This window comes from Salarias fasciatus, chromosome 18, assembly GCF_902148845.1.
Source record: "Salarias fasciatus chromosome 18, fSalaFa1.1, whole genome shotgun sequence".
In the NCBI taxonomy this organism is placed as follows: domain Eukaryota; kingdom Metazoa; phylum Chordata; class Actinopteri; order Blenniiformes; family Blenniidae; genus Salarias; species Salarias fasciatus.
Window position 1 is genome coordinate 21,832,856 of NC_043762.1, and position 26,009 is coordinate 21,858,864.

A 26,009-nucleotide genomic window follows, 5' to 3' on the forward strand; every position below is an offset into this window, starting at 1 on the left:
GCACCTATTATCTTTTTTATTACCTTTAGTGCGGCACTTTAAGCATAAATTTGTTCATTATTGTGACATAAATATGATAAGATTAGTGATACTCTTCGTGTCGGCGGCCTAAAAAGACTTCTTTGTTGCAGCTAATGGACCTATAAGAGTGCAGCGCTCCAAATAGCTCCCTCTTACTGAAAAGACGATCAAAATCTCTTTGGAAGGAAGACAAATCACTTCAATGGCTTTCATCTCCATTTATGAAATTACCCTTTTAGCTTAAGTGCTCTGATGAATTTGCTCAAAAACGAACATTTTGCAGATGTATTTTTCCCTTTTCTTCCTTTCCACCATGTAACTCCAATTTTCCTTTAACATTAACGTGTTCACAAAATTGCTCAGATTTGTCCTTCAAATGGCAGTTTAAATATACTATAAAGACAGAAAAGTGCTGCGCGTTCTAAACCTGGAGGTCAAACAGCGTGACTCTTTACGGCGGAAATAGACAAGAAGATAATAATTATAGTAGAGCAATAGATTGTGCGAAGTCCAGGTGAGTTTATTTGATGAGAATTATTTTCATTTAAATTCCCAAACTGTGTCCACTGCCCGCCCAAAGCTGCTTTACAGTCTGTGAAATTTGCTCCTTGTGGCTGAGTACAGTCTGAAATCAAAGATGGCGTTCATCTACCCGGAGCTGAACCTCGCCCATCTCCTTTGTTGATTTGGGATGAAAACATGCCCCATGATGCAGTTCACCTCTGTGTTTATGGAGCGAGGATGTGGGAGTCTGATCGAACCAAAGTGTTTCTGGTTTTCCTGTTTGAACAGCAGTAAACGCTGCACGCCTCTCTCTTTACGTCCAACAGTGAAACAGCGGAACAATCCTGTGAGACAACAGACAGCGTGACTCTGCACCGGTAAAACATTAGCTATAAATAGTTTTGTGCTGCCAGTAGCTTTTTTAGACTGTGTGTTACCTTCATATTGATTCTGATTGCTCACTGGTATGAAGAGTATTTTTTTTCCTGTCTGATTTTTCCACATCGCCGCATATTTAGCTTTAAAGTTATTATTGTGTTTGACACAGACTGGGAGGAAGCTGCACCTTCTTAATTACACCGTCGTTTCCTGTTCATGAGCAAACACAAGCGTTCCTATAATCATCAGCTTCACTTATGATTTAGTCCTTATTGGCACATCAGTGTAAACTGCTTCAGTATAATGGTGGCCATGTCAGACATAACCTTCTCGGCGTTCCTCTGTCGCGGTGAACGCGTTTAGCTCCAAGCGCAGCTGTGCCAAAAATACAGCTTCAACTTTCATCCTGGTGGATCCTTAATCCTCAATCCAAGCCGCGTGCAGAACGGCACCTGTTTCAATATATGAAGGGTCGTGGAGGACGAGCGTTTTTTTTTATTTTTTCAACATTGAAAAAAAAGAGGAATTGGGAAAGTGAAGTAATCGTCGGTGGTTTTGAGAATGTCTCCCCGTTTCTCTGTATTCTCCACAGGTTCACACGATGACGGTGCCAAAGTTAATGTGATTCCAAAAGATTTATAACAATCAGGGAGTGAATCGGCTCAGGAGATTGAGCCATTTCACAGGCCAGGGGATAGACACCACTGCTGCCTGAACTCCGGCTCCCATTTCCACTTCTCATTGCAGGAGAGAATCCCGATTTAAACTACCGTCCTCAGACAGGTGCTCTTATGGCCGTCATCCATTCCCATTAGGCTTCAGTCACGCCCACTGATCAGTAGACACAACAGATCGAGAAGGAGGCGACCTTACAGGAGGAATCTATGGAACTCACCTACATTCTGATATGGACGAGCTCTGTGCTGCGCTCCTGTATCCACCTTGTTTTTGTTCAAGTGCATTCAAAGAAATGAGAAGCAGCGAGAGATACAGCCAAAATGATTGGATTTTTTTGTTTTTTAAAGCCAACTAATGGCATACATGATAAAATATGCTTACACATGCACATCTGCTCTCTCTGGATAACACATGAAAGCATTATAAACACTTTCTCAGTTGTCTGCTATGGAAATATGCGAGATAATGTGGCCCTTTGGGGGGGAAGATGCAAGACAAAAAACAATACACAGTATCCTGGGGTTTCTGCGGGGAAGGAAAATTGATCGGGGGGAAACAAAGCAGCATTTTTCTGGCGCGTTTCTATTCTCCCTCCTATCTGCAGAAGATGGTGCATGTATTCAAATAAATGCACGACGCCTATTTACACTGTTTAAGACACAGTGAGTAGCCTACAGGCTTCAGCACTCGCTCAATCCTATTATATAAGACAAAGCATGTCTCAGTGTATCACAGACCTTCGGTTTAATGGCTCACTCAAAGCTCAGCGCTCAAAGCATGCAGTCTTTATGGCTGGAAGTCCTTTGTGAGGCCTGAGTGACGGCGCTCACGTATATCGAACACGTTGACTCGGGAGGAAACGAGAAGTTTTGGATTCTCTCCTAAACCTTGAATAAAGCGCCGCATGCCGCCGTTAATGTGATGCAGGGAGTGGTGCTCCGGCAAGAGTGGCTGCAGGGTTATTAGGAGTTAAAGGAGATTACGGGGAACAGGGGAGTGTGTGACTCTGCCTCCATCTGCTGGAGTCGGGCTGGATCGACTGACCGGGAGAGGCCGGCTGTTCTCAGCTTGACTTTTCAGCCAGTTATAGAGTTAAAGCTTGTTTCACAAAGGCCATTAGATATTCAAATACTCCTCTGAGTTCAGTAAAAAAACAAATTAAAAATAGCTGATTTTCAATCATCAGGTCAACTAAAGCTAATTTCCCTTTGTAATTTCTGTGTTGTTGTTTTTGTTTTTTGTTTTTTTTTTATCACAAAATTATAACCAGTGGAGACATGAGAATTATTTGGAGTGAGGGGATTTTTTATTTTTTTTATTTTTTTTGTTGTTTTTTTTTTTTGTTGTTCCTAACTTACTCATCCAAGGGAAATTTTTGGGATGATTGCATAATAAATAAACAAACATCTGTTTGTGGTTGTAATTTAGAATTCACTTTGACATGAACACACGGAAGATGAGATGAAAAACTCTTCACACTCAAAACTCCGAGGTTGAGCAACAAGGCTCCCGGGGGTTGGCCGGTGGTCTCCAGGGTGAACTCGGGACTGACAGCACAGACGGCTTCTCATTATTTTTCCGTTTGTCAGCACCGCTGTGTGGAAGACGTCTCCGCAGTGAATGGAGACCAGAGACAGCAAAGGCAGAAAGGGAAATACAGTAAAAACTGAGGAAGCATCGGGAGATTTTATCGTCCCTGCTGCGCCGGAGCGTTTTGTGTGTGACGCCCGGCTTCGTCCAAACCACAGCAGAAGGACGCGTTGCGATAAGTCACAGAGGACGGGAGTGGTGAAGCTGTCTCGTCTCACTGGACCGGTGAGGCGCAGCTGCTTTTTCCGGCAGGTGAATAATGTTTCAGGTGCTTCTTTGAGTTTTTGGTTCATTTTCCCACTCACAAAGAAAACATCTTCCTGCAAATGGAAGACAGCAGGCGGCGGGCGGTCTGAGCAGGCCCGGCGCCAAGAGCGCCATGTTTCCCCTGAGAGAAAACCCAAACCCTCAGAGGTCAGCGCGATAAGGCCGGATGTGATGTGCGCAAAGCCGCAACTTTCAGATTAAATGGACCGTCAGCCTGGTGACAAACGCTGCTTCATGCCGCTGCTGTCGTGGGACGGCACGATTCCCACACATGACTCTGATTCGCTGTGGGACGGGAGGCCGTCCGGCGGCGCAGGAATGAGGCAACATGGGGAAGTTTGAAGACCATCGCTGACAAGTTCAGCCTCAGTTAAGTGATGAAGAGCAGCACTGTCAGTCTCTAAAAGCTTTAATGGGTATAATAGCGAATTTATGACCCTTGTAAAAGCTTCAAAGAAACATAAATCATTATTTTTCCATCATATTACTGGCGAGTTGGGAAATTCAGAATCACATTGACCCCTTCATAATATTTTTTTCTGGCTTGTTTTATTAACTGGCCTCCTAGATCCTAACTGTGGAGGCTGAAATGATTGATTCTGATAACATCTAACTGTGCAACAAGACTTAATTTACAATTCTTTATAAACACGGTTCAGTACGCAAAACTTTATAATTGAAAACAAGCAAACAGATAACATAAAGCTTCACTTTTTTCATAAACTAAAATATTCAGCTCCACTGCTCTCTGAAAACGTGACACAATGTAAATATATTTTCTATTACAATCATTTCTAAACAATTCATCAGTCAGAGTTCTGAGTGAAGAGTGGCCGCAGGACGGATTCATGTCTGAGAGGAGCTGTTCGCCGTTTGGAGGATCGATCAGTCTGTCAGGTTTTAATGACCACTGTGTGCTTTCACGGAGGAGTTACACCAAACTCTCAGGGCCTCTGGTCGCACTCTCACTCAGCAGGACTGGGGGGGGGAGGAATATTTCGAAGCTAAAATCAATCAAAGGAACATTTGGAACATGGAACAAGGAACACACACACACACACACACACACACACACACACACACACACACAAAATACATTCAGTAGGGACATTGATCAAATATCCAGTTATATAAAAAGACACAATGCTGCAGGATATGCTCATTTAAGTAAAAAAAAAGCTCATTTAAGTAAAACGTGCTGAGATAATTCAATTTTAACATTTTCTTCATGTAACCGAATGTTAATATCCAGGAAACGACAGTTTTATCCATTAAAATTTCAGTTTTCTAGCATAATGACCGTCTTTATTTTCAGTTGAAGTCATTATTTTTTCCTATATCAAGACAAATTCTAGGTCAAATCATCTGTATATGCGTTGCCATGGTGACAGGAGGAAAGTATGTTCCGAGCCATCTCCCGTTCTCCTCTTTTATACTGTTTGAATCCGCTGCTAATGGCGGCCCACTGGTCGAAGCGCTGGTTCTGGGTAATTTTCCCTCTGATGACTGTGGGATCAATAAGAAGCAGAAGCAGCCGAGGCTGCAGAGTGAAAGCAGGAGTGTGTTCGGTGTGTAACCTTTCCAGCGCCCCTCTGTTAGCCCCGTTCGTCCCCTCAGAAAGGAAATGCAGGGATGTGTGAGGGTTTCAAGGAGGAGAGGAGCTCACCTAATGCTCCTTTAATCAGCACGTATTCTTAATCCACGCTGTCTTGTTCAAGCGATTACAGTGGTAAACGCTGCTGATTCACCTCCATCTCTTTCTATTGTTTTTAAAATCCTCCCACTTGCGTTGGAAGGTTGAGCCATCATGTAATCCTTTCACGGCTGCTTTTTGCAAAAAAAAAAAAAAAAAAAAAAAGACATGACGAGGAGCGTTTCACACGGGGAGCAGAGGTGGCTTTACTCAGTGAGCACCGTGACAGCTTCACAGCGCCGTCTCCAACCGGAGGTGGAGGACGACGGAGCAGGAAAGAGTCTGTAAAACCTGCTCAAGGCCACAGAGCGCCGGCGTGAAGCATCGGCCCACGCAGCAACTCACGCTCCGCATTACGCTAAGAGGCTCAGCGAAGCTGCGTGAGTCATTAGCAAAGGTAAAACGGCTCATTAAAAAACAGCAGAGACCAAAAAAAAACAAAAAAAAACACAAAACTCAACTGCTGGAAGAAGCACAGATTGGAAAGTGACGTGGAAAATCAGCTCAACGGAAGAGAACGTCCTCTTTTAAAGAGCTTTATTCAACTTCATGCCGTTTCAGCTGATCCCAGCTGACTGTGGACGAATCACCAAGAAAAGCTACACACACACAGGGAGAACATGCAAACTGCACATCAAACCGAAGGTTGATGTGAGTTTCTTTAGTTTCAAGGTGCAAAAGTTTCACTCTTCAGTTTTATTCATAATGTAATTTAGCTTTTTTAATCCATTGACTTTCAAAAAAAATATGTAGAACATTTAATAAAAAATTCAGGCCATTTTAGGATATTCATAAACCGTTTAGCTGAAAGGAGGGAAAAACTCATAGGACCTTAAAGTAGGTGTTGAATTTTGCTCAGAGGACTCAAGATGCCAGAAAACTGCTGTAGCTGCATCAGAAGATCATTTCTATCCCACAATGAAAAACCCCAGAATCATTAAATCCTGGAGATTAAAGCCCGATAAGAATGACACACTGCAGAGTTCAAACACAGACTGAGAAACACAGACAAACAACCAGAACACACACAACACACCCTATTTATATACCACCACCGCCAGGTGAAGACAGTCACACAGTCAGGCAGGTGAGAGACTCAGGGAACAGCGATCAAGTCGATCTGATTGCCGATCCTTCGGTGAAGTGATGAAACCGTCTTGTGCTTCTCGGGTCACAGTTTACAGTAACTCACCTTCACTGGCTTTCACTTGTGCTTTTTGATTTCCCAACATGCTTTACAGATAGTGGTTTCACATCCTACATTTGGCTTCTCTGCTTCAGAAGCTGAGAAACAAAAGGGTCACTAAACAACGCTCTGCATGCTGCCTGGCCTGAAGGCACTCTGTCAGAAAGAGGCTGAACGTCCTGCCTGCAAGCAGACTGTGAAACATGGAAATACAATAATTAAACTTTAAGAAGCGATGTATATTTCCACCCTTTTGAAGAAATATTTCACGATTTCGGTAAAAGTAGGTGAGCATTTGCAGTTATGTGAACATCGCCCCCTCCACCCCCCCCCACCCCACCCCACCAGCCTCCCTATAGCGGCGGCGGAGAGCCGACTATTCAGGGCATGGTAATGTATGGCCGTCTGTAGCTGTGGAAACCTCCGCTTAATAAGTAACGCGAGCTCCGTGCTTCACTGCTCTCAGGCCCGGAGACGGCCGGGACCGGCGATGAAAATTAATGATTAATGAACATATTTAGAATCCATGGTATTTAATCTGCACTCTGTTTACCATCCTGTTTGGAAAAAAAAAAAAAAAAAAAAAAAAAAAAAAAAAAACAGCTGAGAAAGCACCGGCTGGACAAATGAACAAGTGTTCTCACACTCTATGCACAAGTATCTGAACTTCTGACGGTCCGTTGGGTTTGACTGGTGGCTGCGTTTTCATGTGAAGCTTCTTTAAACATCTGTCAGGCTAAACAGGAAGGGATAAAAAGACTCCCTAATTTCTTTGTACAGTGAAGAGGAGGACGACTTTTTGACAGATTTCCTGCTGCAGATTGGAATTCACTGTTTTCCTCTCGGCTCAGATTGATGAGCTCCACCACCTGCAGTGCAACGCATTTCACAAATGCTGCTTTTTTCTGCTATAACCTTGACGTGCACGCTTCTTTTTATTGGCTTGCTTGTGCTCTTGACTGCTTGACTCTGTTGTTAGACTGATTATCATCTGGGTCTATTCATGCACTGCAGTAAAGTTGTGCACATAATTCATACTGCAAAATGTGGACCTTCAAACTTTATGCTGTCAAAGTGAAAGAAGAAAAAAAGCCATAGTTGGATTTTTTTGTAAGACCTTTCTCCTTTCTCTGTAAAATAAAGCGCATTTCCAATTCTTCAGTCGCTTGTGCTTAATTCTTATGAAGTTTATTAACGATTCCTTGTTGTTTTCCTGGATATAAATGTTAAGAAATGCAAGCTTCTTGTGTCCTGTGAGTTCCAGGCAGCGCCACCAGCAGCGCCTGCAGCTCTCGTCTCGTCTCCTCACATCCTCTCTCACTTCAGCTCTGTCTGAATCTCAGCCCGACTCCCTGCAGGATCAAACCGAGCACTAGTAGAAACACAATCAGCCGAGTCCCAGCGTCCTCCTCGTGCGCGAGCAGGGCTCGCTTCCGCAGGCCGAGCAGACGTCTCATCAGGCGCACAGGCAGAGGTCTGGTAATTACAAAGCATTAAACAAACATTCATTTGCACCGCATGATTTCTGTTTATTTATCTTCTTTTAATATCAAAAGTATTGATCTAATGTTAATAGGCCAAACAACGTTGATTACCCTCCACCTCCCGCTGAACCCGAGGAAAGAGGCAGGCTCTGCTTTCCATTTAAGATGAGCTCCAATTCTCACGTTCCATATATTTATTTAAAAAAATCTGTAGCATGAATCCAGAAACTGTTACTGAAGCATCAACATTTCCAGCAACATAATCACGAGGTGGAGCTCCTGAAAGTCGAGGGCTTCATGGAACACAGTGCAGTAATGAGGTGAAGCCCAGGCGCTGCTGGGCGGCCGTGGAGTTCGAGCGGCTGGATTCAGATGCGATTGGGTCGCCGTGTGTGCGAGCAGAGCTCTGCTGAGGGTTGAACTCCGGCGTTGCCGAGCAGACGGGGCTCTCAGCCCTGCGTCTGCCCGGATACTTTCAACAGGCCTGTCCCAGAATACTCTTCACCTGAAGCCCAAAGTCTGCCAGAGAGCCTAAAAGCAGTCAAATATTTACCTCCTGCTGTGATGGAAAGAGGGGAAAAAACCCGCTTACTTTTGGGTGAACGTGGCATAATCGTGTTACTGATGTAAGCTGTTTTCATTATCTGTCATTGACTCTCTTGTCCGCCCGTTCTCTTTGGAAGTGAAATATCCGCCTGAATTATTTATGCTGTATATCTTGGCAATATTGCAGAACTGATAAATCAGGTAGAATTGCTTCCAGTGCCGTTCCTGATGCTCAACCGCTCCGTTGTTTTAATTAAATTGTACGATCCGTTTTTTTTTTTTTCCAACGTGCTCTTTTGTTTCCGACAGAACATGTTGACATTTTGCCAACCTCCCGTCAGCTCGCATTCGCAAACGCAATAAAAAAACTATCGGATATAAACAGGGATAGGACGGCGGTGCCCTCATCAGGCCGACGTGACATTTCTGTCTTGTTTACAGTCACCTCATTAACCTCCTGTTCCCGCTCACCCCATTGTTTCGCGGCGAAGCCGTATTTCAGAATGAGGGACGGCGTATTAGCGTCGCTGATCATTTCCTATAAAACTCGCTCCTCACGCCGGCTGCTGGAAATCTGGCAATGTACCCAATTATCCGCGTGTCTCCCAGCGTCCTGCTGGCGCGTCGCTGGCCTTGCTGCGGGCCGATTTGTTTCGGTGCTAGCGAGTGCAAACTTATTAGTCTCCTGCAGAGATTTCTTTGGAAAGCCCGAACTATTTTTCTTCTGCCTACTCTCTGTAATTATTCCAAGAAAAAAAAAAAAAAAACAGAAGCTCTGCCATCTTACCAAACATGAATTTTCATCAGTTTGAGATAAAACGAAAAGTCTGGTGTGCCAGGAAGACGGAGAGCAGCGCGGCGATGACCAGGCCGACCGGTTACCGAATCAAGTCTGTAAACACGCATTTCCTTCGCATCGCAAACATGCAGCTTGATATGTTTTGGATGAAGAACAACTCATGCATGCATTGATAAAAGGCGGTGTGTGAGAATTAAACATGCATTCGGCTGCAGTGGGTGGCGGGACGGCGGGCTAATGAGACAGATGGAGGCGTCCCGGAGCGCCGCGTGCGGCGGGGCTTCGTTTTCATGCGCGGTCATTGATATTCCGCTGAAGCTGAGGCTGCTTAACATTGATTTGTCATCCCCGCCGCTGCAGCTCCAGATGTTCGATGGCCGGTTGACATTTGATAACACACAGATAGGATCGTGCGCTGCACCCGCGGCCGGCGGCGGTCTTCGTTGGGATGCATTAGGTGAGCCTCCACCTGCTCCGTCAGATAGAAAGCAGCCTGAATATGCAGATGGCCGCATCTCCGCTGGCTGCCAGATGGAGCCACTCAAACCGTACCGGCAGCCTGCGCAAACCAGAACGCCGTCCCATAACTCCCTGCTCGCCGCCACCTTACAACCAAACACTGGAGTCTTGCTGAAGGCAGAGGAAGAGGGAGGAAAGGAAGCGGTCAGGAGGAGGGGAGCAGCCCTGTTTTTGGAAACCTTCCAGACAAAGGGTCACATCGGCTGGGAAACCGAGCGCTCTCTGGGATTTCCATGGTACTGCGGACTTCCCGCTTTCAAAACACTCTTACCGAAACCAAACTCTGACTCTGTGTGTTCGCAAAGCGAGGCAGGAAGCAGCGGCCGACTCTGTGTCACAACAATGACTTACAGCGCAGTTCAGTCAGGAAATTATTCCAGCTATGCAACATTTATATAATCATTCCATCCATTCCTGGAGATTATCCCACAATAATTGCATTTGTTCAGTTCATCAGAATAATTTTTCAATGTTGGAAATGAAGAACTCTTTACTAGGAGCCGACTGTCCTCTGAAAGCTGACAGATGCAGCACTCTTGTGTAACGCTGGGAAAGTATTTGAACCTAATTTTTGTTTTGTCCATAAACTTCACTTGTACATGAAAACAAATGGGCAAAAAATAAGAAAAACTTGTCATTGACTTCAGACATGACTGAAATGGTTTCTGTCCCACATTCTAAGCCATATGTTAGAAACATTTGTTTCCAGCAGCGGAAAAGAGGAGAAAAGAAAAGCCATTCACTCTTATGATGTTGGTGCAAGAAGAACACAGTGTGCTTTCTGTTAACAAAGCATCAAATACGTGTTGGACGAACAGCTTCCAGTTATCTAGAAGTGCAAAACTGCTGGTAAACCTGAATATGAGTTATTTGCACCACTGAGTGTGTGGTTATTCCATTGATCAGCTGATTGCCGTCGCTCTCTGTCGGTCATCTTGCATTTCAAAGGGTTTTTTCAGCTGAAATTAGATTTTGAGGGGTTTTTTGGTTGTTTGTTTCTCTACTAAGAAACAAGAAGAAAAGTTGTCTCATGGAAGTTATATAAGACATAGATAATAATTATAAATTACAATAGTTCTGAGACATGAGATTTGTATATAAATCATTTTGAAATGATTAAATAAATAACAAACATTCTGCCTTTCCACTCAGATCTGTGTCAGAAAGCCTTCACGTCACACTGAGGTCTAATGTTCCTCCTCTTGACATTCAAGCGTCCTCGTGAAGATTGTCAGAGGCAGAAAGGCCTTTGAAAATGAACCAAATTAATTTTTAGTATTCATTTTTCTTTCTTGGGAAATCAGTATTTTTGGTCCGGAGTTGTTGACCGCGCGGTCCGTCACGCCTCGCCGCCGCGTCACACACGAACACAGACACACAAAGCAGGTTTCATTCAGTGAAATGACAGCTCCATGTTTTCTTTCTTCTATTATTTTTACTTGACCCAGTTTTTTTCCAACAGTAGTTATGGCCTATTACATTCGCCAGTGTTACCACAGAGTCCCCGTTATGACATCTCTGTGCCGGTTTGAATCACCCATTATCTTTATGTAATATCTCAGTGTGCTTCTTCACCTTGTGCGACGACTGCCCTCAGAGCTTTGTCTTCATTGTTGACTAACCTAGATCGCAAACCACATCAATATTCTAATTATTACACACAATGCTGCCGGTCCGACTGTCAAAGTGTCAGTGTGTCAGTGTCACTGTGCCTCAGCGAGCTGGAGATGACAGCAGGGCCCAGTTCTGATGTTGTGCAACGTTAATGTGATATAACTATCCAGTGATATAACAATAATTAAATCATTATTGTCACTGAGAGCGAATCATACATATGCATGAGTTGTTAGTATATTAAATGCACCGACAGCGACTTAACAGCAGATTTAATCTGTCTAATTTAAGCGAGGTTTACACATGAAGTGTGCCAGCAGCTGCATTCGCAGTTGAATGAGGATGCAACATGAAAGCAGCAATTACAAGTATTAGCAGAAATAGCACAAATATTATTTCAGTTAGAGATAGGTTAGGCCGTTTAATGAAATGTCACAAGCACAGTGTTTGGTATCTGTCATGCATGAATGGAAAGAGACGACAACATGTTTTGCTGGCAGGACCACATTCAGTGAAACGACCGGTGAAAACATGTTTACAATATGTCATGTGCCTTCAGAAGAAGAAAGCACAGCTTCACAGGCTCAGGACTGGAACACGTTTGAGCCGCGATGTCCTGAAAAACACAGAGCCACGAGTCAAAATAGACGGCGGGCTCTGCAGGCGGCGAGCTGGTCCCGGCTGCTGACGGATCGCAGGACAGTGCAGAGAGAGAAAACACAGAGGCTGAGAGAGGCTGGCTCCCACTGACTCATCCGTGGAAAGAATAAAAAGCTGCAGCAGGTTATGTGCTCGTTTGGCTCTGCTCTGAAGTGCAGAAGTGAACGCCTGGCAGCATCATTTCATCTAAATGTGTTGTTTTCAAGCTCATGCGGCGCTTCGCTGCTTTGCTGAGCTCTGAGTCTGAGTGATGCCTTACATCGCACGCCGTGGCGAGCAGTTTGGCGTCCGTGGGCTGATTCCCCAATCGAAATCAGAAGAGGAACGTTTTGTCACTTTTAGTTTTGTATATTGAAATTTCTACCCCAAGTAAAACTCTTCATATTAATTAACTTTTTTGAAAAAAAAAGAAAGAAAGCTTTGTTTCCTGAACTGAAACATAAGAATTGGCAAAGACAAAGATTAACAGTCAGTTCTTATAAAAACCCTCCACACAGAACAGCTTCAGTATTTCACCATATTGATTTTTTAAGTCCCTGAAACAGTTCTTCCTCATTGTTGGTTTTGCCGGTGTTGGACTATTGTCTGGCTATCGCCTAAATCTCCCAGAGGATCTCATTTCCTGCGGCTGGAAGGTCAGAGGGTAAGAGTGTGGTAACATGGAGCCTGGTTTTGAATGGAGGGCAGGTCTGCCTCCTGATAGCAGCCACAGGAACGTCTTATCGCTGGAGGAACCCCATCAGGTCCCTCGCTGCCTGAAGCAAACGCTAGTAAACGGCCGGCATGAAAGAGAAGAATCCAGGCTTCTGTCTTTTTCTTCATGCGCTCATCCGCTCACTCTTATATGAATATTGGTGCAGACCGGAGCTGATGGGGTCGGCACCACCTAAACCTCAAGCTGCCGCTGGTACAGCAGGGTTCTGACGGAGTAGGCTACTCATTTCATTTTCTTTTTTTGGAATTTGCAATGAAAGGAGGACGTGTTCTGAGATCTTTGAAATCAGTCTGAATTACACTGTCACAGGGCTTTCACCAGAAAATGGATCAACATCAGATACTGGGCTCCACAAAATGTTTGAATTTTTAAGTTATTCTCCAGTAATGTCTGTAAAAGACTCAACAATCTTTTCACCAAGCCTGATCATTTTCACAAAGCTTAGCCAACAGAATGATTTATCCAGAGAGTGACATTACAGTAAAACACACCGGCTTTAGTTTGGAAGAAACAGGAAGAGATGGAGACATTTCTTAAAATATTAACTTTCCCAAAATAAAGTGAGACGGTCCTGACCTGATCTCTGTTCATGCTCTGGTTTTCTCATTGCTCCTTTCACCATTTTTAAACACCACGATGAGTCTGAGTCTTCTCTCAGAGCCACTCCGATCTGTTTCTATTTCAGCTTCTTACAAAACGGGATTCGGACGGGCCTGCTTCGTATTGCAGCCACCGAGTGGAGTGGATGATAATACCTTCAGTGAAGTATGTAACTCTGCAACAGCATGTGCTAAATGCTCCCCTCCTGGTGATTTATGACTCTCTGTAGTCTCTGCCTCGAAGCTATAGGATGCCATATTTAAACATGCCTCTGCAGGGACTTCCTCTCCGTTACGCAGGCCTCATTAGCTGGAAGAAGCTCGTAATTTCAGGTTTCTGTCGGTGACCTGCCGCTGACTCCAGCAGCTGAGCGTCCGGCGGCGAAGCCGAAAAGGAAAGTATTGTTCGGGCGTGCAGGCAGAGGAAGTCGGCTCAGGCATTTCCAACGAGTTTTCTGCGTCTCCTTCCGGCTCGCTGGTCTTCCTGAGCATTTCGTGAGTCAGTGAGAAGCGGCCTGTTAGCGGATCTTACCATTAGCCACCTCGCTGCTCAGTCCAAATATAGCCTCAAGAAACAATCGTCTTCTCGGCCCGGAGGTTATATATAGGCACAGGCAGCTTTATGCGGTCCTGCAGTGACAGGAAACAAAGCCCCAGATTGACAGTCCAGACAGTGACGATGCAAACTCAGAACTCAGAACAGTTCAAACACACGTTATTACTGCTTCACCTGTGAGGAACAAATCCAATCTTTATTATATTTCTATTAAAGAAATGTATAGTAATGAGAAGTGTCAGAAATGGAATTTAATTACTCACTATAATACTTATTTGATTTCAGTGTCTATTCATTTCCCAAGTGTTACATTGTGTTTTCATTTTTAATTCTGAGCTCCGGCGTCATTTAGCTGATGTTCTCTGTGCCGCGTTTGTTTACCGAGAGTTTAACACTCAGCTAATTTGCTCCACTGAGATTGTGTGGATTTGGTTTGATGAGACGGCAGCAGAACATTCCCCACAAGTGTGGCTCAACTTCAAGCGCAGAACAATCAGACATCCTATTTTCTTCAAGCAAGTAAAAACGAAAACAAAGACAGACAAAGAGCAAGACTGATGCCGGGACACACAACCCAGATGAGCAATTAAAACGATCATTATTAGAAGAAATCCGACAGAAAACTGAGACAAAAGCCTGTGTCAAAATCCAAAAGAACAAAATCCAGATAGTAACGACTTTAAGGGACATAACAGGTAAATAACAGACATCACAGGTAACAAAGACAAGACTCAGAGCTGTTAAAAGGACTAAAGACTAAAACCATGAAGGACTCGAATCAATGCATAAAACTCTGGAATAAGAGAGAATCAGACACGAGGGAAACAAAACTGATCGAGACACAAAACAAGTGCAGGAACAAAAGCAGACAGCAGGACAGAAATCTCAGAAATCTCTTGTCAAACAGCAGATATGCAGCGGCATACATTAGTTTTAGGCATTTGAGAAGAAGTTGAAATACAAACTGTCAGAGCAGTGAGAAAGCTAAACACTTTATTTACTGTGAATTTAGAGCATGGGTTAGTTTTAATAAACATTCTTACAGATCTTATCTCATTTACCTGAAAAACAGTAGCTTTTGTTCTTTATTTATTTCTCAGATCTTTATTTCTGAAAATAGATATATGACTGATTCTATATGGCCAAAAAACAGAAGAAATGTTTAAAAATAGTTAAAATAAGTCCACCTCAACCAGTTACAACAATTAAATGTTAATCATATCATCATAAATATAGATCAGTCATATAGTTATAATAAAGCAGTTGTTGAAAATCATTTTATCAGTAGATGTTTTCTTTCCCCTCACTTTTAAAACATGAACCAGGATGTATTTTTAGACGAGTTCATAATTATCTACATCACTTTTCCCCACAGGATGTTATGATTCTGTCTGCTAAACCATCCGTTTGGGCACGTTCACCAACAGGCATCACATTTGATTTAAAAGTTAATTGACCCACCAGCCTCCATTAAGAAGCTCAATGTTTCCACGTCAGGGAGTTCCCGTACTTTGCAAAGATTTGTGCTCCGGCGCTGAAAGCCTTGAAGCACGCACACACTTGCTTTCACACGCCCTAATTGACCGTATTCAGCGAGCGTTCATCACACACGCCGGCCTGCAGCGAGGAAGTCGTCTGGAGGAGTCTCCTCATCCTCCCACACGGCTCACGCCATTGGCCGGGAGGCGTGACGACGCAGAGGACCTCCCTATAAAGAGCCGCTCTCCCACACAGACCGCAGACCAGCTGGGCGCTCCGCACTCACTCACTCACAGCAAGGAAGCCTCCGGCTCTGCGAGCACGCTCGAGTAAATCTCTGGATCTATTTTCTGGCAGAAAGCAGGAAAACATCTCATCATGTGTCGAGGACTGGATTCGCTGCCCATCACCTGTCTGGAGAGGTGAGCCGCTGTGGAGGGCAGAGAGCTGTTAGCCGGGGGGGGGCTACAGGTGGCTGGATCTCTGTCTCTAACTCGTGTCGTGTTGTTCTTCTCAGGGCGAAGGAGCTGAAGGCTCTGTTCGGAAGTTTACTGCAGAAGTCGGATCACAGCATCACGGCTCAGGCGAAGAAAAGCGACAAACTGAAGTAAGTCTCACCTCTGGGATTTGATTTCGCAGAGTGTTCTGGTGATGTTTCTGGGTTTTCCTGACGGTGTGATTTCCCCTGTTTCTGCAGGCTGAATGTCAGCGAGCCTCTCAAGTGGAAGGAGTCGTTTGACAAGCTGCTGTCCAGCCAAAGTAAGTCTGGCCGTCCGCTTGGCGCTGAGCGAACCTGAGCCGAAGCTGGGCGGCGATGCTGACTGCTGCTTCTTCCTCCAGACGGACTGTGCCTGTTCAGAGCCTTCCTGGTGTCGGAGTTCAGTGAGGAGAACATCGCTTTCTACCTGGCCTGCGAGGACTACAGGTCCACGAAACCCTCAAAGCTGGCCGCCAAGGCAAAGAAGATTTACGACGAGTTCATCGGCTCGGACGCGCCGCGAGAGGTAACAGTCAGAGAATTCACTGGACTACAGAGAATCAAGCGGTCTTCTCTCACCCTGCTGTTCAATGTCGATGCTGAAAGTAACGTCTCCTCTGCTCCGTCTCCAGGTGAACCTAGACCATGTGACTAAAGCCATCACCCAGGAGAACCTGCAGGAGCCAACCCAGTCCTGCTTCGATCTGGCCCAGGCGAAAATCTACACTCTGATGGAGAAAGACTGCTACCCCCGCTTCCTCAAATCCTCAACGTACCTGGAGATGAGCAGGAAGGCCCAGAGAGGCTAGGAGAAGACGGACACGCACCCCCGACCCGGCAAAGGGACGCTCGCTCAAAGAAGCACAACGGAGACTGGAAGAGTTCAGACAGAACCAAACCTCGGCCTGAGGAGCTCCACTCCGAGCTGTGGAGGATTTTCAGAGACCAGAGGAGCCGGAGTGGAGGAGGAGGAGGAGGAGGAGGAGACACCCAGCTGTGAGACAGAGACTGGAGCTGCAGGCAGAGACTGCCTCTGAAACATGAGCTGTAAAGACGTCTGGACGACGGCCGCCGCCGCAGCAAGGCGACAGGAAGCAAAGAGACGCTCAGGAGCCGCCGCTCCTTCCTATTTATTCTTTATTTATTATAAATTAATGTCTATTTTGTCAACGCATTACGACTGTCATTAAAAACTTGTGTTTTCACTCTGAAGAATGCAGTGTGTGCGTGTGTGTGCATATATGCCATAAATAAAGGTGAGAACATTGTTGCACGGAGGATGTATTTATGTATTTCTAAAGGATGAGCTGTTGAGGGCTGGCTCATGCGTGTCTTACCCTGCAGTGCTTCACACCCAGGTGACCGGTGACTCTCCGGCCTGCAGTGGAAGCGATGAGGAGTGTGTGGGAAACACTGACGGTCCTCGTGCTTTATGGGAAACAGCATCAGCGGAACTCTGTGAGGGTTTTCCAGTAGATCTTGAAGTCGCATCAGAAAGATTCTCCTCACTGATTCAGAGTGGGCCCCGCTGTCATTCCCCCTTTATGCTCTACCGTGAAGTTTTTCAGTCAAACAGCAGAAATCTGCTGTAAAAAAAAAAAAGGGGGGGTCTGGAAACACTTTTCACAAATTGGAGCAAAAATATTAGAAGATTCTTTTTGGAAAGTTAAAAGTTGATGTAGTTCTTCTGGTTGAACAGTTTTAGCTTATTTTCATCACTGATGTAAAGAAAGTAGACACAACGGAGGCTAATTTATTCAGAAGTTTAGAGTTTTTACATCCTGCAGAAAACACACACACACACAAATTCAAGCATAAAAATACTGAAGGAAGTTTGTAAAGAAAATGGAAGAAGAGATAATACAGGACTTTGATCCAGGAGTCCAAAGAGAAGAGCAGCTGAGCAAAGAACTAATATTTACAGATTGTCCAAACCTCTATTACTGTGGTCGTGATTTCATGAATTATTACTCTACAATTAGTTTTACAAACACAACAGAAACCAAGACAACTCACTGAACAAGGCTGATACGACTAAAACTAAATGCTTGAGAAAAAACAATAAGCTGCATGTTAATAGCATGTTACCTCTTTAAAACATGAAACAGGCCTCCTCTCATCAGCAGCAGTGTCTCAGGTCAGATTTCCTCATAATGAAGAGAATCAGATGAGCTCAGAAGTGCTGAAAATCACAGTTCGTACTGTAGTGTTGTATAATTTCAAAGCCAGTATGCAGGTTTTACAGAGAGAATGTTTTCTGGATGTTTGAACTTTTCCTCTCAGGACTGAGCTTCCTTTGAGGATGACTGTTTGCCAGAGGGAATAGAAGAAGAGCCAGCCGGTCAGGTCAGGTGTGCCGATGCTTCTGTGGAGCGTTTGAAGGTGAGGACCGGGCGCCACGGGCCTCAGCGCTCACCACAGGCGGGTTTGTTTACTACTCTGCCGGTGAGTCACCCCCCCCCCTCTCCTTTATTCTCCCAGCCATCCATCACTGCCGCCTCCTTGCTCCTCGCCTCGCTACTCGCCATCCTACGCACTCCCGCCGCTACAAACGACTGCTGTTCAAACACTGGTCCTGTAAAGAGGACAGGCTGAAGCCATTAACGGCGCCCTGACAGGCCGCTCGGCCTCTCCACTCCATCCCCGGTTCCTGCTGTCATCTTCAGCCAGGAGTGATGAAAAGCTCTCGTCTGAGCCTCAAATTGCTCTAATTTAGATTCTGTATAGAAACACAAAATTGTTCTTTGGCTCCGCAAACCGAAACTCCGACTTTTAGCCTTTTGCTGCATCAGCTGCCGTTCCCGGTGTGTGCCACGGTGTCATTAATTGCAGGTTTTATTTCCCTCTATGTTTGGATAGATGCTCATGATTCATGTCTAATTTAAGCAATCTGAGGCCAGAAGCTGCTGAAGCGGAGCGTGTGGAGACCTGGCGAGGTGTGGCTGGCAGTGGGTGGGCAGGGCGTGCTCAGACTTCGCCAGTTTTCTGGATAATCGCCGGAGGTGTAGTTTGGAGACCTTCCAAAAATCTGACATCAACAGAAACCAAAATAATCACATGATTTAAGTAGAAGAAGAGGAAACCCAAAATAATGACACGCAACCGTCTGGTTCATGTTAGAAATACTAAATGTAACATCCTGGACTCCAGGGAGGAAGCGATCAGCTGGGCCGGTTCTTCCTGACTGAATCCAGGCTGGAAAAAGTGTCTCTAAACAGAGCATTCTTCTGAGACGTGCTTAACAGCAAGCAGATGGCGAACAAAGGAGTTTACAGGTGAATCACATTTTTTGGGTGAATCTGACGCCGTTGTTCCAGGACTTCATCTTTTTCTCTGGTGAATGGTGACTCTGTCAGCTTCGGCCCTGCTGGCCAGCGGAAGCTTCATTCCAGCAGCTGACTGAACTGCTGGCTGCTGTTTTATACGAGAAAATGACACCAACACTGAGCACGCTGTCAAATTTGCAGTTATTTTGTCTTTTTTTATTTTTCTTGCCTTTAATATTAACTCTGGTTCCTTAAATGTTCCTCAGACAGTTGAGTGAATGCGCTGATCTCCAAACCGAAGCCGCTGTGAGGGACGATGGGTCGATATTTGCATTATTGTTCCCAACGCTCACAAACCTCACACAGGAAAGAAAAATACAGTAATATTGTGTTTTGGGCATCCATAAAGACTGGTATTGAAGTGGTATTTGGAGGCTTTATGTGAGATTCATCTTGTTGATATGAACAGTGTGCAGATCAATGCGCTCGGCCGTCGTTTCATTAGCTGCGCCTGGACAGTTTCTATCGATCCAGCACAGCAGCTCAACCGCCACACAACCAGCAATAATGTTCGGGTTTGCCCGAGAGCCTTGGAGCAGTTTTAACTGAACTCCAGGGTCATTTTTTAAAAGCTGGTGAGCAGTCTCGCCTCACATTGAGAATATCCCTGGTTTGAATCCATGCTGAAGGATGCCTCTAACTTCACAGATCTGGATAATGTAGTTTCCTTCCACAGTTCAAGAATGTGACATTAAGAGGAACTCGTGACTCTCGGTTTTGCGTGCAGGTTCGCTGTATTAAAATGCACAGTCACGTTATAAAGTCATCAGTTTTCATTTGTGGTCAAATGTCGTATTTCGTCTCTGGAACTGTTTCTGCAGAAACCAAACGACTCTGAAAGCCAGAACCGGGAAACTGCTAACCACATTTTCATTCAGTAAATTCCATCAAATCCACACTGAGGGGATGAGTGTGTGAGAACATTTATGCTAGAGTCACTGGAGATTTGATAGCAGTCTATAAAGTTCAGGTTGTTAGTCTTATCAATAGGTGACTGATCAGTTTATGGCAGTTTATCAACGTGCAGATGGAGGGGAGGAGATGCTGACCGTGATTTAACACATTTTTGTCCATTTCAATACTTTTACTGTAAAGAAATACCTTGATGTGCTACTGAGTCAGGAGAAGTGTAAGGAAAAGATGAGGATTAAAAAAACACCAGAATCAACTACTGTCATGGTTAATATCACAGTTTATTCTGGTATTTCACAATTAATTAGTGATGAGTTTCACCTACTTCTTTACAAGTAAAATTTCTTTTTCTGAAGCTCGAAGCTCTCAGAAAACTTTCTATTCATGCTGATAATCTGTATCCCAGGAGTTTAAGTCTGACGGCGGTCTTCATCCTTTTAGGTTGGACTGAGGAGAGTGCAGTAATTCAATATCAGGCGTCTGAAAAGAAAAAAGACCCGACAGAAAAATAAGTCATAGATCTCCAGTTTGAGACTACTGGGAATTTGAAGTTCAAACAAACACCATAAAATCCAACATGTGTTCAAGATTGTATTTAGGAATCATTCGACCACAGTTTAGAACAGTAGAGGAGTTTCCTTTGGCAAACAATAAACAGGAAGAAAATTGCTGCCAAACCCAAACACAGAAGCGAAAATCCTCCGGGGGCTTTTGGCAAGTCCTGATCCGAACCTGAGCAGCTGACGAGATCTGACATTTAACGCTTCCAGTAACTTGCAGGTGTGACGGTGAGCAACAAGTAGCTCCGTGTCTTTTTAAACACACACATAAAAAACCCTTTTATTAATACTGAACACTGATCTAGTTGTTGAAACTTGAAATGATTACGGGTACGGTGGTTTCTTCACCTGCCTGCTGGACCACAGATGTCTTATGTAAGGATTGTGAAATCAGAAATCCTTTTTCCAGACAGAAAACACTTCAAAACTCATAATTTGAGATGAGCAGAGAGAAACATCTTCAGTCTCAAACTGAGACGGACCGTCGAAGCCATTCATCATTCTGCACAGCGGAGGTCAAACATCCAAAACCCTCAAAGCCAATTCCCCCATCGGGCTGTTTGACCAAAAATTGAAAATATAAATCATTTTTTTCCTCTTTAAAATGAAGTCGCAGTTAGAAACCACTGTAGTGTGTGTGTGTGTGTGTGTGTCATCCTTTTTTTTCCCTTTTTCTCTTCATTTTTGTTCCATATCTTTTCAATTTGAACACAGACTGAAGTGTGACGCTGAAAATACTGAAATAAAATAAAGTCGCAGAGCTGTGGAGCTGGAACTGTTCCTCTGAATGAATTATCATTCAGGCCAATCAAAAAAAACAGAATCTCGATGAGAAGATTGAGTCCCTGGTGTCCAGGAGGCCAGGTTAAATATAGACACTAAATCACACACACACACACACACACACACACACACACCGGGGGAAAAATTACAGTGACGTCTCTGGAATGTGTGGGGAAGCCAGAGTAGCTGGACAGGACACACACACACACACACACACACACACACATACACACACACACACACACACACACACACACACACACACACACACACACACACACACACACACACACAGGAAAATATGCAAACCCCACATGGAAAAGCTTCAAAACCCAAAATAACCCCATCCGCTGCTTCATTAGAAATCAAAATTCTAACTAAATTTCGTGTTTAGCAGTGATCCCTCGCTGGCTGTAACCACAGATTTTCACAAACAGGAATAAAAGAAAACAGCCGGAAGATTAACCCAAGTTTGATTCCAGCTCTCAGTTTCCTGAACGTGGAGGATCGTCGGTTTTACCGAGCATCCTGTAGTCAGGCTGATCCCACCTGGATGAGCTGGTCTGGGAGGGGCCCAGGCGCTTCTGCAGACCTTCCGGTGGGGGGGGGGCACTGCTGGATGTGGAGGAGGTGGACTCCTTCAGAAGCTCCGGAGGGGCGGAGCCGCGTTACGCCGTGGATGTTGCTCATCGGGGGACCCGCTTCTCTGAGTCAGCGTCGCTCGCTTGCTGCAGGAGCGGGTGATTAATGCCGTCGCCAGCAGAGCTCGAACCCGGCGTGGCGGCGGGAAAACAAAAGAGCTGCAGTCATGGCGACGCAGTTACCATGGCAACGGGCTGAGTGGTCCCATCCCACCGTTCACTCTAATAACCGCACCGCCAGAGCCCAAAGTCATTTACACCCGATTTGGTTTGCAAAGCAGGAGAAAGTAGGCCGCAACAAATAAAACGACTTGGAGTTGATTTCTTCAAATGGCTTCACGAGAATGACGGAGGGATTGACGGCATTTGACATTTTTAAAGAAACCGAGGGAGGAGGACTGTTTTTTTCCTGTTCTCTTTAAATGGCTCTTTCCATTAGTCATGATCATGAACAAAGTCCTATTTTAAATTTAAAAAAAACATGAAAATGCAGGACTGAATTCAAGAAAACTGCGATTTTATAAATAAATCTACTGTAATAATTAAGAAAATTAAGGTTATAGACAAGTCAGCAGGTGTGACAGCTGCAGGCCTGACACACAGATTCATCACAGTCCTTTATTCATGTCCTGACAGCTGTTTACAACCCTGTCAACAAATAACAAGAACTTTTTGGTCTGAGGCAAAGCATGTGTGGAAAAGCTGAGAGGAGTCCAATCAATCAATATTTACTTGTAGAAATACCCTCCAGGCAAGAAGAACAACCATCTCACCTCACAACAAGAAGGTCCTGGGTTTGAGTCCCACTAAGGCCCTGCTCTGCTGTGCATTGTTCCATGTTCTATACTAACGTCAGTGAAGCAGGAAGTGTGTAAACACAGAAAATGCTGGTGACTCACTTCAGAGAGGTGGCTGATGTGTGTTTGCTCCAAGCTTAGATTCATGGAAGATTACAGCTTGATGTTTCCTCATGAAGTTTGTACACTGCTGCTGCTTTTGTGAAATTTAAAAAGATTGTTCAAACCACACTGGAAAGAAACAGGATGGAACGTGGATCTAATGCAGGGATTACAAGTTTAGTACTAAAAAAAACTACTAAAATAGCAGATTTTGGACTTTATTATCAGTTAAACAGTCTCGATTTCTCAAAGACTGGAAAGAAATAAATGGAAACATGAACCAATCCTCACGAACACGTCCATTACATCTGTAACACAGACTGTAACAAATATAAAGTCAAAGGAAAAAGGTCTTGTTGAAGTTGTGGCGTTGGCCCTTCTGGACCACCGTAGTTTTCCTTCCTTTCTACTTTTTAACTGATTATACAGTGAAAGAAAACATCGCAGTTCTCATAGAGGAACATTAATATTACTGAGAGCTTTCTAAAAGCTGCACCAGAACATTTCTTCGTCAGCTCTCCCACCCTGTGTTCGCTGGCGTTCCTGTTTTCATCGTTTCGGCTCATTCGTGACCCCTTGCTTGTGTTTCCCGTGGCCTGATCAGATGTTTTAATTTTCTAATTAATTTGATTTCCTAATATGGAGCTTTCGAAGGGGCATCTTCATGGTACGTTAAAAGTTCACCTTCCCTTGGAAAGGAGCCAGGTATCCGCCTCCAGTATGTTTTAGGACAAGAGACTTGAAAAGTTTGGGACTGATCCTCCTCAGAAGATCCTAAACACAGCTGACAGAGAAAACTTTACTTTGAGTTATTGGTCAAATACATGAGGAGTAAATCTTCCAGTGTTTAGTTCTGAACCAGTCACTTCCAGCATTTATGGGCCTGCTTCCTTTATTCAGCGTGAGCTGGGCGCATTCCTCGATGCGATTTCACGAGAAAACAATAACATGAGAATCATAAAACCCCGAAAAAGCTTTATGCCGTCATGTATTATCGTGCTGAGCGAGTCCAGGCGGGACCACGCAGGGATCAAAGTTCCCCTTTTTAAGCAGATTCTTTTTTAAAAGCGAGCGAAAGCCACAGAGTAAATATGTACAAAACATCAAACTGAGCAACAACATGCTCGTAAAGGAGGAGTTTGACTCTTTGACTGGTGCTGCTCCGTCCATTAAAGACAAAGGTCCGGCCTGTTAAAATATGAGCTGGGAAAAATGGAGAAACAGCTCGCCGGGCTTTCTCAGGCATGATCAGGTAGCAGCTTATTCAGGTAGCAGGTTGAAGAAAAACACAATAACATAAACCTTCTTCCATGAAAGCCGCAGTGCTTCCTGGCATTGATTCTCCAAATCCCCGAAATCCACAGGAGGGACGAGCGCTTTTCAGAAGACGCTCTGTCCTGGTGTTTTGACGATGCAGGTGGAGAGACTGTGCAGCACACTGAAAGCTCCCTCGGGCGTCCGACTGGCCCGAGACCGGGCGGCCGTGTTCTCTGGAGGGAGGAGGCCATTGTCCGCCCGGAAGAGATCGCTCTCCGCTGAATGGAGACGTTTCATCACAGGATAAAGGCGATCGCTCAAATGAACTGGGAATTGATTTCTGGTGACGCTCCCCGCCAAGGTGAGAAGTGGACTCGGAGAGAGCCCCCCCCTGGTGATCCACACAGTCCTCACAGCCGCTCACACACATCCAGTCCCAGGCAGACGATCTCTGCTGGCTGCTGTCAGTGAAGAACAGTCGCGCATGTGTCACATTTCTCTCCAAATTTGTGATTAATATTCAGGATTTCTCACTTGAAATTGTCTCCTGTCCTCACAGCATCTGTCAATTATAACAAAAAACTCTCCTTTTTCCTCATATTTAGCACAATAAAAATGAAAATGAAAATGAGACTTTTTCCATCTGGCTTCCTGCATGAAAGCAATTTAACCTGTTTTCCTCTACAGCAGCGTGTACCTTTTATAATCTATATATACCTCTTGTAAAGCACTTCTCTAAGTCCAGATTTACTGTAACTTGTGGAGGAAACTCTTCAAAATATCACACAGACTCATGAAATGCTGAACCATTTGACAGTTCAAAGTTCACAGTGAAGAATTCAGCAACAGGGGACTCAGAGGGTGTGTAGGTATCCGTCCCAGCCCTCACACAACCCGGATTTTCCATATTCTGAATGCATTTTGTCACATTCTGCAGACTGACTGTGGGTTATGCGGTTCAGCGCTGCATATATCAGTTCTTCAAAACGGCGTCCTCATGAGGCCGCGGCGGGAAGACTCGGGAAGCCGGGTGACGCAGGCTCTCCCGCGTCGGCCACGTTCTCTGAAATAATGGGGACTGCGTGCTGCAATGACTGAGCGGCCGCCGCAGCGACAAGGTAATTGTGTCTGTCGGAAGGTCGGCCGCCTGGATAAACCCGGCGGGCAGAGTGTTTATTGCCCCATGAAGAGCAATGAAGGCAGCTGATGTGGAGTCCGGCTGTTGGCCCAGCGCCAGATTGGTTTAAGATATCAACAAGACATGCAATCCCTGTTTGGACACGTGACACTTCAGTGTTGAGATTTCAGTCTTTTTCTCGTTTTTTTTTGTTGTTCATATGTTTCCAACAATGATTTCCACCGAGCCCAGTCACGGCGGCCCACAGACGCCATGCGGCTCCGTTTCCGAGCTTTGTGGCCTTTGACCCAATTTCCAAAGATTCTAAGTTATTGTTTTCACAGGAAATCATTAGACGATGGTCATTTGAAGCACATTTGGACTGGATATCAATTGAAATTACTCCAAGTTGCTGAGGGTGGGTTTTTTTTTTCAATTTTAATTAAAACTGAAACAATTAATTAGTTCTCCTTATTTAATTAGCTGCCATAATGACCAAAAGTGTTTGTGGCAGATAAACTTTGTCACACTGAGCTACATTTTTGCAACCTTCACAATGATCCATGTTGTAGCATTTAAGATAAAAGAGCAAAGGTCAGAGTTGGCAGCAGAAGCTCTTGAAATTATTGTTGAAAATGGCAATAAGAAATAATAATAAAATAAAATAAAAAAAGATAAAATACAATAGTAAATAAATCGATAGAAGATAGCTGTGATGGACTCCTCACAGCTGCTTTCTGGTCAGTCT

The 26,009-nt window shown here is 44.6% G+C and overlaps 1 protein-coding gene across 1 annotated transcript; it reads left to right on the forward strand.

Moving 5' to 3' along the window:
* The first annotated feature begins 15,552 nt into the window (after positions 1-15,552).
* Positions 15,553-16,901, forward strand: rgs5b (regulator of G protein signaling 5b). The gene is made up of 5 exons (XM_030114963.1): positions 15,553-15,710; positions 15,806-15,895; positions 15,986-16,047; positions 16,129-16,292; positions 16,399-16,901. The coding sequence occupies exons 1-5, from the start codon at positions 15,667-15,669 to the stop codon at positions 16,573-16,575; spliced, it is 537 nt and encodes a 178-aa protein (XP_029970823.1). The 5' UTR covers positions 15,553-15,666; the 3' UTR covers positions 16,576-16,901.
* The last annotated feature ends 9,108 nt before the right edge of the window (positions 16,902-26,009 follow it).